At 29.8% G+C, this 12210-nt stretch overlaps 1 protein-coding gene across 1 annotated transcript in view; it reads left to right on the forward strand.

The window, feature by feature from the left end:
- The window catches only part of LOC134712007 (transcription factor IIIB 90 kDa subunit-like), a 30890-nt gene extending 24056 nt beyond the window's left edge, over positions 1 to 6834 (forward strand). The window contains exons 14-19 of the mRNA XM_063573087.1: positions 360 to 421; positions 846 to 1057; positions 2009 to 2063; positions 3340 to 3454; positions 4018 to 4098; positions 5108 to 6834. Coding sequence (XP_063429157.1) covers positions 360 to 421; positions 846 to 1057; positions 2009 to 2063; positions 3340 to 3454; positions 4018 to 4098; positions 5108 to 5151 — 569 coding nt within the window. The 3' untranslated portion in view covers positions 5152 to 6834. The remainder of the gene's footprint in view (positions 1 to 359; positions 422 to 845; positions 1058 to 2008; positions 2064 to 3339; positions 3455 to 4017; positions 4099 to 5107) is intronic.
- The last annotated feature ends 5376 nt before the right edge of the window (positions 6835 to 12210 follow it).

Raw genomic sequence — 12210 nt, forward strand, 5'->3', positions numbered from 1 at the left:
GGCAATTAGGTGAGAATGTAACTGTTACGTGCTGACATGTTTAACCTATAATCACTTAGGTGTAAATTATTCTGGCAGATGGTTATACATGATTTGTTAGAGTGGTCGATCACTATTTCACATGAGTAGGGCGAGGAGGAATAAAATTGATTGATAATAATAATCATAATAATTCTTTATTTAAAGGGGAAAACACAGATATAAAACTATTGGTTATTTTCCCATAAGCCACCATTTTGGCTTCCTGAAAGTAAAAACAGTAGGTTCTGGACGTATTGAAAATACAAGAAAGCTTTTGAATAAAACTTGATATATCTGCATAGAACATATAATTTAAATCATGATTTCTTTTATTTTAGAAAAGGAATTAAGATTAGCAAAAGAAAAAGAGGAAGAAGAAAAAAATCCTGATAAGAAAAAGGTATATTGACTATAATTACACCTTATGTAAGAATCCTGAGTTTTGATTGGTTTATAGTCAGTGTATTTTTCACCAATTTACTGTTGTTAAATGAATATCATTCATTTTTGAACGTCGCCGGGGTATATGCAAAAAGGATATGTCTTTTTTACCCTCTCTGCTGTGGTATTTGCCAAAAATTATCCAATCTGACTGTAACTTGTAACATCACAATCATCAATGCGTTTTTGAACATTAACATTCGGTGTAATTAAATAGATATAGCATGTTCTTGAGGGGTAATTGCTGTCAAATATGTGATATATTTATTATTTTTCTTACCCTTATGATAAATCTATTGATATCATATTACTCTAAAGGAAAATAAACTTGTTTATGAAAACATATTCTATGGTTGAATAAAAAGAATTTCTATAACTTGTAGCATAGAAAGAGAAAGAAAAAGCCACCATCACTGGGACCAGCTGCTACTGCAGAGGAAGCCATAGTCAGACTGTTACATGAGAAGAAAATCTCTAATAAAATCAATTATGAAGTACTCAATGATCTGAAATTTACAGGCGTCAACAGATCACCTTCAAAAGAAACTACCTCTTCTGCTACAGTTATAACAAATGGGGAACCTGTTATCAATAGGTATGACTGTCATTTTGTCATTGTATGCTGTGTAGATGATATATTTAAAATTGTAACAACAATAGATCCATTTCAAGTTGTTTTTTATGAATGAGTTAAAACTGCTGACTTAGGGTCAATCCACATAAATGATGTCATTGATTAATCTGAACTTACTATGACATTATAACATAAGCATTGTGACTGAAGAAATGTACAAGAAAATGCTGTGTCGCATGAATATGAAAGTCGTCTGAAGTATGTGAACAAAACTGTACATTAAACAATACAAATACACTTAATTCATTGTGTATGTTCTTTTGCATTGATTATTTTTATTCTATTCATGAATAACTGCATTTACAGCTGAGTATAAATAAATGCAATACCTATTCCCAGAGAAGCAACTATTGTTCAAGTTAATCAAAATTAACATCATAAAATCATATTAACTGCCTTTTCAAAGTGTTATTTGTATAAAACTTCTGAAGTACAAAAGTACTGAATGCTTATATCAGAATCAGGCTGCTTGATGCAAAGATACTTACGAATATCATGCTTTCCCATGTTAAATGAGCAAATAGCACGACATTACTTCTTAATTCTACCAAGGTTTGACATTTCTTGTGAAAAGTTTCCAAACTATACGTGCTATAAAAGTTACACGTGAAAAAAATCAAAAACAAAACGATGATGCCATTAATTTTTCAGTTCTTTAAAGTTATTATAAAAATTCACAAGAACTTTTATTGCAAAGATGGTTACTATCAAATGTATTGTACTTTCAAAATATTTATACATACAAAATTTATTGTGACTTGTTATTTTCGATTAGGAACAGTTCATTGAGTATTTTAACAGAACATGCATCAAACTTGATCAAAGTCCAATAAAAATTAAATAATAGAATAATCTGAATAATATTAAATCAGTTTAGACTTTAAATGTCCATATATATTTATATATTTGTAGATTCAGTAAACCAACTAGTAGATTAAGACCAGATAACAGTGCGAAAAGTTCACAGGTAAGGTTGGCACTTGTAGTATGAAAACAAACTGAAATCTAGTTATTTACACACTCAATTAACTATTTTTAATTGAATAATGATTTTAAAAATTGCATAATAGATTTATTAACTTGAAACAGTCTGTCTTATATCTTTATTCTCAATAAACCATATACATAGGTATAGAGAAGACATGCAATTATATACAATATTTACAACAAAACAGAGCAAACAAAATAGTTGCTGAGAAAATATCTGAAGTCCATTTTAGCCAGGAGCACATACACCTGTGTTAATAATCTTTATGAATTTACATAATTTAATCAATACTGATTTGTTTTTTTGAAGACATAATCTGTTTGTATTTGACAATATTTGCATTTTGTAAATAATAATGTGACAGATAATGTTTCCTGTTTTCTTTAAAGTATTTACATTCTAATATATAATGCAATTCATCACCAATATCATTTTTATTACATAGAAGACAAATTCTATTGTTTCTGACTATATTGTTCCATCTACCCTGTTCAATAGGGAGCTTGTGATTTGTGGTCCTAAATCTACACAAATCAATAGACAGTTTGTTCCCAAGAATTTCAAAATAATCTTCTTTTCCAAAAAAATCTTTAAAAAGTTTGTAATTTAGTTCTGTCCAAATTAAAAAACCTTATTGATGATTGGTATTTGTTGTGCAATAGGACAGACTATTTGTTAGTTTATAAAACAATGAGCAGTTTAATGTTTTATATAAAAAAAAGAAGATGTGGTATGATTGCCAATGAGACAACTATCCACAAAAAACCAAAAGGACACAGACATTAACAACTATAGGTCACCTTACGGCCTTCAACAATGAGCAAAGCCCATACCGCATAGTCAGCTATAAAAGGCCCCTATAAGACAATGTAAAACAAGAAAACTAACGGCCTTATTTATGTAAAAAAATGAACAAAAAGCAAAAATGTAACACATAAAGAAACGACAACCACTGAATTACAGGCTAATTATAAATCTTTTAAATAAGACATGATACACTGAATTTGAATTAGTTACACCATTGTTTGCTTTCTGGTAAGTGAGACTTAAATGGACTTGCATAAAATGACAGTTTATATCTTTTCTGATTTTGAATATGTTTCCATTTGGAGTTCTGTGTTAACAGTTTTATTTATTAGACACACATTTTACTGTCTCATTGAAATCTATCCTATATTTTCTTTTATTCATACATGTTTTATATATAGTACTTAACAAATTGAAATATCAATAGATCCTTATCATTCTGTTATAGAATTTGTCCTCAAAGAAGTTGAAATTAGATGAAACCTCAGAAAAAGAAGCATCAAAAGACCTGGAAGTAATAGTGGAAAGTGGACCTGTAGATTTTGGACCTGATGACAAAGAAGGTATAAATAATAAGCGGAGTCATATCATCATTTCAGGAAAGTCATCCCCAAAAACCTAAATCAACCATACAAAATGATCATTTACTTGTACAATCTCCTTCTTGTAAAGTTTGAATGGTATGTTTATGTTCAGGGAAGATGGGAGTACACAATATTGTCTGATTAGAAACAAATGGTTTTTAATTGAATCTGGGATTTGGTGACAATTTAAATGTTGTGCAACTGTTGGACTACAGTGATGAAAACTTTACTAGCTTTCCATAATTTTTACTAGCCTCTGGCTAGTTGCCTAGCATTTGTGTTGAACAATATAATTAAATATAATCTAGTTTATTAAATATCAGTACTGGCAATTTTTCTTCTCAAGAGTTATTGGACTTTTGCTATTTAATAATAAAGTATTGTGTATCCTTTAATATTGGTGTTACATATACAACCCATAATCATGATCTATTAACAGAAAGGACATTTATGTGCTCTAAAGCATGTATCATCAATTCTGGTTTTTTTTGTATAAATATTTTGGGAGTAAAGTTAATGTAGAATTTTATATTTTTTTACAGATGAAGATGAGGATGATTTAGTAGATGAAGATGAAGTCTGTCTCAGTGCAGCACAATTACTAGGGCATTCAACAGATATAGGTTAGTAACAGAATTGATAAGGCATTGTTGCTGTAATAACTGGAGCTGATGCACACCTGCTTACTTTTGAAAATGCCCATGGGGGTTTTGCGTGGAAGATGGCTTCTAAAATAAACTTCAAGGGGGCCTTCAAATACATTTTCATGATGTTTTTTGGCTTCTTCATACTTTTACTTTCATAAGCCTAAAGTTATTAATCAATTAATTGTTTTGTTTAAAATTGTGGACAAAATTGCTCTTTCAAAATTTCAATTTGGGAGCCTCCATGGGGGAAATCCCCCACAAATAGTGACAGTTGGCAGGTATGCTGATGTATGACATCAAGTGGCCATCAGGGTCTCATATCAATCCTAACTTGTCTGCTAGCCAACCCATGCCAATATTATTTAAGGAATATAATCACTCGTTACTTTTATGTTGAAAAACCTGACCTGGAGTTGTATCTTTTTATGTTAAGAGGCCTCAATGGCATACATTTGAGACTTGGCCAACATGTACTTGAAACAATAACTCAGTCTATCAGGACTATAGTAGGAGATAAATGTTATCCTGGGCACTAAAGGTTAGCCAGGTCTGTCATTCTGAAGTACTGTTTTTAGATACCAATTGTTTTGTGAAGTTTGTGGGCACAGATGAACCACAAAATAAAATATTCAACAAATGACATGTTTTTATACTAGGTTTGTGTGCAGATTTCATGTAAGTTTTCCTTAATCCATGAAAATTGATACCCAAGAAAATAAATGAATCCACAGTATAACAGTTGTCTTCACTTTTTTATGCTGATTTTAGGTAGATTTCTTAAGATCAAGGGGACATTGCTTTCAAGTTGACTGACTTTTTTTGATAAGGCAGACAACTGAGGCATATGTGACCAATCAACATATATACCGGGTAGGTTCATATAAATGTTGTAAACTTGTTTCTAGTCAGAATTTAATCATATACTTATATACTGAACTTAAAAGTTATTAATGTTCAGCAAGTAAACTTTTCTCTCTCTTTTCAGTTTATGATGATGATGTTGATATATATGATGTAGAAGATGATTGACAGGAACTATGAACTGTAAAAACTCCCAAGATGTTGATGAATCCATCTTATGACCGAGCTATCCAAACCTACAGAGTCACATACATGATAGATTATAACAGACAAAGATAGACAAACCAGATTGATATATAAATGTGTAACATGTGACAAATAAGATAATTACTTTTTTACTTTCATAGCAAATATGGTGTAAGGACTTCAAAAAGGTTGAGGATGCTCATACTCTCCTAAACCAAAAGACGTGAATTTTATGATTTTTTTCAAGATACATGTAGTTAGGAACTAATCCCATAATGTACTAGAAGCATCTGAGGTGTATATGATTGTTTTATTAAAAAGAGGAACAATGTGTAAAATGAGGAATAAAACTCATTTTTAGGACACAGGTATGAGAAAGACAAGATGTGTGAGTGCAGTAACTAAGGAAGGGGAGAATTTATTTTATATGATATTTCCTAGTACATATCAATTTAATGGCAATACGGAAGATAAGATATATCAGAAGATTTTTTTGATAAAGTACAGAACTTTCTTGTTTAGAACAACTTAAATATCATTTAATACTAGCTATAAAAACATGGTTTGATCAAATTACATATACTACAAATGTATCACTGTTGTTTGGATTGGTGAATATTTTTTTATTATTTCAAAATTTTTCCTGTTGGTCATTTGAGAGTTATGGGATTTTTAACATTCATATTTGACTTAATATTTACATGACTAAGTATTTCTATAGAGCCATTAATTTGCTTTTGATTAAAATAAATGACTTATAATTAAAAGATCCAATTTTGATTATGCAACAATTTCTGTATGCACATACACAATAAGGATGTATCATGTGCTCTTGGCACAGCTGTTTATTATTAATGGTACATTTAATAATATGCTATTAGCTGTTCATTTGTAAAAGTACATTTACTTACAAGTTCTTAGTCATATAATCACAATGATAAACCATACTATTCCATCAAATATGAGAACATTATAAAATTAGAATTTATATCACAAAAGATTTCAAAAAAAGTTTGGAGAAAATCACATTAATGATTATGCATGAAATTACTTTATAGAAACTTACTGATTTTTACCAATATTCTTTTTTACTGCAAATAAAAGAAAATATTATGTAGACATCATGCAGGAAAATTTATTATGTTTTGAAGTTATAATTTTAATATTTTCTGGTGGTAAATAATGTTTTTTTGTAATATTGTTCAGAGCTGATCAGTCTAATTTAAATATATTAAATATTGGGGCCCATACTAATATTTTTTAGAGTAATTACTGAAAACTCTAAAAATAAAGCAACATTTCACATTTTTGCATTTAAAATATCAAGCCTGAAGCGCAAATGTAAAGAGTTTTAACCAACAAAAAATATGAATATTACTTTCTGACAGTCTAATATTTTATGAACAACTAAGGATATTATTTGGTAGATTTATCATACTTTTTTATTTTCCGTTTGAGGGTCTCCTGCTTTATAGAATATTTATTATAACAGGTACACTATACATTTACACAACATTCTGATATGTACTTTCTGAAATGTATATTGTATATGTGTTTGTTATCTGTCCCTGAAATGTATATTTTATATGTGTTTGTTATCTCTTCATTAGGTTTTGTAATAGTTGTTGAATGGAAATAATAGAAAATAAAATTACAAAACATGTTTAGTTGATTGCTTTGTGTTGGTTGTTTTTGTCTTCCCTTTAAATAAACTATGAAAATAAGGTAGATGAACCCTATCATATTACATGTTTACCTTACAATTTTTCCACACACCAAATTAAGTTTACTTGCTGCATATTGTATCTCAAAATTTGTATCTTTACCATAGGACATCGGGGTTGTCAACTGAAACCAAAGTTTTTGACTTTGACCTTTGCCCTAGGAAGTTGTACATATATTATGACTCTCCCTCTTGTGTTGGTAAATATAAATGTCAAGTGCAAACTTTGAAATCATAACAGTTCTCAAGATACATGTATAGAGTGGACACAATCTTTACCATAGGACATGGGATTGTCAACTAAAACCAAAGTTTTTGACCTTGATCTTTGACCTAGGAAGTGCTACAAACATTATGACACACCCTCTGGTGTTGGTAAACATACATGTCAAGTGTAAATTGTAAATTCCAAAAACTTTTCAAGGTATAGAGCGGACAAGAATTTTATCAAAGGACATGGTTTGAAAACTTAAACTATAAAGTTTTTGACCTTGATCTTTGACCTAGGAAGTGTTACAACCATCATGATACACCCTCTGGTGTAATAGACACATTGTGCCTGTTCCTAGCCAGGAGCCTGTAATTCAGTGGTTGTCGTTTGTTTATGTGTTATAGTTTTGTTTTTCGTTCATTTTTTTACATAAATAAGGCCGTTAGTTTTCTCGTTTGAATTGTTTTACATTGTCTTATGGGATCCTTTCATAGCTGACTATGCGGTATGGGCTTTGCTCATTGTTGAAGGCCGTACGGTGACCTATAGTTGTCAATGATGTTTGTGTCATAGTTGTCTCATTGGCAATCATACCACATCTTCTTTTTTATATGTCAAGTATAAAGTATGAAATTATAACAGTAATCTAGATAAAGAGCTAGAGAGCCGACACAATTTGTTACCAACGGATAGACTGATCAATAAAGGGTGACTTGCCATCTAGCATGGCCAAAAGCTGTAGTGACATACAGGGAACCGTATTCACATAATCTCACTAAACATGCACTGATTCTCCTGTAGAATATAAAGATGTGCACCTGCTACTATTATATTCTATCTGGGTTTCCCTTACCAAAACAGAATTCACACATTGCCTTTTTTATATGCTAATCGTAAGCCTACACATGCCATCCTTGGAAAACTGATGTTTTTTTCTTTAGAAATAAGATTATAAAATACAAGTCATTTTATCATAATCTGCAGTTCGTATTTTGTTAAACAAGGTTGCACATGCTAAAATATCGTTTTCTTTACCATCCATTGATTTTATGTTGAAAGTTCTAAATATAAAGCTATACTTCAAGTAACATATTAACGTTACATGATCGAAGAAAATGAGGTCAAGGTCAGATGAACCATTCCAGACAGAAATATTTACCTTACAATTAATCTATTTATTAAATATAGTTGACCTATTGCTTAAACATTGTAGTATCTAAGGAACAAACTTAATTATGAAAAAATTAGCATTGACCAATGAACAATGAAAATGAGGTCAAGGTGAGATGATACCTGCCAGACAGACATATACACCTTGCAATCCATTCATACAACAAATATAGTTGATTTATTGCTTATAATTAAAGAAAAGCAGACCAAAACACAAAAACTTAGAAATGAACCATGAAAATGAGTTCAAGGTAAAATAAAACCTGCAGGACTGACATGTTCATCATAAAAAATTTCCATTCATCAAATATAGATGACCAATTGCACATAGTATTAGAAAACAGACCAAAACTTTGACCATTGACCTATTAAAATGAGGTCAAGGTAAGATGACACCTGCCAGTTAGACATGCACACCTTACAATAATTCCATATACCAAATATAGCAGACCTATATCTTTTGCTTATAGTATCTGATATATGGATATGCCCACAAAAACTTAACCTTGTTCACTGGTCAATGAAAAGAGGTTGAGGTCAAATGAAAACTGTCTGACAGACATGAGGACCTTGAAAGGTACGTACATACTAAATATAGCTATCCTATTACTTAAAATAAGAAAGAAATTAACAATACAAATGAATCTTTTTTTTCTTTTCAAGTAGTCACTGAACGATCAAAAAGGAGGTCAGGTACAATGGACATATGACAGACAAATCTTGGTAACATAAGGCATCTATATAAAAAGTATGATTGATCCAAGGCATCCAACTTCTAAAATAAAAAGCTTTTAAGACGTTGGCTTATGCTGCAGTAGCCACTGAAGGATCACTATCCCTAAATTCACCTTTCTGCGACAAAAGTTGCAGGCTCGACAAAAACTAATCATGTAAATAAGGTGAAGAAAAAATTTTAAAAATTAACATTAAAAAGTCATTTATTTTCATTCAAAATATGTTATCATTGAGCACAGTGCAATCATTTAAACATGATTTGTATACAATCATAATAATTTTCTTATTTTGATAATAAATTAAGTACATGTACCAATTTATATGATAATATCATAATACTTGTTAAAATTCTTAAAATAAGGAAAAATCATAATTAAATTACAATATGGCAATCATTTACTTTTCTTTGCTACCCTACACTAGACATACTGGTAGACCTTGATCAAATGGAAACATTTCGTTGTTTACATAAACTTAATACAATTTTTCAATTAATCAGAGATTAGTTCACCCTTTTTATTTTATTTTTTTATATACAATTAATTCTGTAAAAAGATCGTTCATCATAAAATGCTATATATCCAATGAAATTTTTCCAATAAAGTGTGTGAAGTAAAGATTTTTTTTTAATCTTTTATATTTCGTCAAATACAAATAAGAAGATGTGATATGAGTGCCATTCTGACAACAAAGTCAATATTTTGTTAAGTTTTGTCAAGGTATTTGCCACACTTTCACATTAATTTCATACCATTTATTTCAAAAGATCTTTTACTTTTAAATTTTAAATTTAAGCATGGTATATTTAAAACAAATAAACTTAAAATAATAAATCAAATATCAAATTAATAATAAAATCAAGGACTTATCCCTCCAAATACCCTTGCATCTATAATAAACGAAAACCTTTAAAAAAATAATTGAAGGTTTGCTTTCTTGCTTTCCTACTATCTATTCTTATACTGCACTAAAAATGTTTTACAAAATAAACTTTATTTTAATGCTTGATTTGTTCTTTAATTCTGTTTTAAACGATAAGAACGGCCAATATACTTCTGAAAGGCAGTTTTGAGTATCAATTTCATCAAATAATATTTTCAAACATATTTTCAAAATATTTTAGTATCGGAGATCAAATTTAAAGCTTGAAACATATTTTTTGACATCTTCATATTTGAGTATATTGCAAGTACAAGATATATGATATCCTCCACCACAAAAAAAAGAAAAGAATACAAGCAAATTAAATAGCAGCATGTGAGCGTTTACATTCCTTTAAGCTATCTCAAAAATGATTTTTTTATCAATTCTAAATTTTAATGGAAATTAATCAAAGAAAATTAAAACATTTTGAAACAGTATGTGCAATTTCTCTTATAAGTATTTTGTTATGTCAGGCATTAAAAAATCTATAGAATGAATGGAAGCTTATTCTTGTCAGTTGTGTGTCCTTTTGTGTGATAACTTGGTGATTTGTAACAACCTTGACTGGCTGGTAAGTGCTTGCATGGTCACACAAACAGACCTTTGGTTATTTCTGAGACACAAATAGACTATCAAAACGGAAATAAATTGTTGACAGATATAATAATTTCTGATTACAAATTATGCAGTCTTGATTATTTCATTGAAGACAAAGATATATTATCAAGGGAAGACATAAAATGAGGTACCTTTTTTTACACCTCGTCTTACTTCTGTTAAGACATATGATAAAAACACCTTTTATACATTCCATAAAACCATCTCTGCATACATTATTTATCATAATGAGATTGACATTCATCAAGTCAGAACTTATCATTTAATTAAAGGGGCACTAGCTGTCAAATTCTTTTCTTTTAAATAATCGTACACGGACAATGCATGCGTTATTCTATCTCTTTCTACAGGGTTAAATTGGAGTTCACATGAATACAGATTTAATGAGGTCGAATTATTCACTTGCACGTGAATAATTCATTATCAATGTTTATTAGGTTAATTTAATAAAATTGAAACATTTCAGCTGATATAAGCAAATTATTATTTCCCTATTTCACTTTCATTATTGAACAAAAAATAATCATATTTTTGATTTTTTTATATATCTCGTAGCTAGTGCCCCTTTAAATAAAAATATGTAAGCCATTATTAGTCAAAATTTTGTCAAAGTGTTTTCACGTGTTAAAAAATAATCCGGCTTCTTGAATTAAGGTTGAATGAAGTCCTTATGATATTTTCATAGTCCTATTGAAAAATATGCAATATATTGGGAACCGCAATTTTGATAAAAAAAAAATACAGTGTAAATATGACAATACCCTAAAAATCTAAAACAATTAAAAACTTAATTAAATAACACAGGAAATAAGTAAATATTTATAAAATAATAATTATATATATATGAAGAATATGCTACATAAACAAATAACAATGAACAAACAAAAAAATAGTCATTGACTGCACTGATATGTTACATTCACTACCAACAGAAAGTATATGTTCAACAATTCTTTCAATTAAATGTCTAAAATCACCAAGTTTAACTTAATTGGAGAATACTCCTGCACAATACATGTACATTAATGGGCATATAATTTGGTAAAACAAAATTGAGCACAATCTAAACAATTGATATACATGCCATTGGTTTATGAAATTTCCTGTAAAATATGACACATAGCCACAACAGCCTGTGTAGATTTTGCTTTTTCCACCTGCCCACCTGTTCTCACTCTAGCTATAATCACTTTTTTTGTAAAAATTGTTGATTGCAAATGCTTATCTGCTTTTTTTCGATTTATTGTACTTGCAAGTCTTTTGATTAAACAAAAGAAATTGCATGCCCACTCCTACAGGTGGGCAGAGTGGACAAGGTAGAAATTTTGCCCACCCGGTGCCCACTCCCAAAAGCAAAATCCACCCAAGCTGTAGTGTAGCTTCGATACCATGTAAATAACCTGTATACCCTATATGCCAACACTACAATAAGTTAAACAGTATGTTTGAGGTTTTTACATGATGGTAGTTAGCACATTTCCATAATGGTTCACAGACTGTTGCAGTATGAAGATTTGGATAAAGTTTGTATGGCAACATTTATTTAGTTTTTGTTAACTTATCATAAAACAACTGTTTACCAAATTTTATCTAGTTTTTGTTGGACTCATTAACATGGCTAAATTGGCAAGATTTATACAGTTTGTGTTAATATTAGAAT

Source organism: Mytilus trossulus, chromosome 3, assembly GCF_036588685.1.
Source record: "Mytilus trossulus isolate FHL-02 chromosome 3, PNRI_Mtr1.1.1.hap1, whole genome shotgun sequence".
NCBI classification, from domain to species: domain Eukaryota; kingdom Metazoa; phylum Mollusca; class Bivalvia; order Mytilida; family Mytilidae; genus Mytilus; species Mytilus trossulus.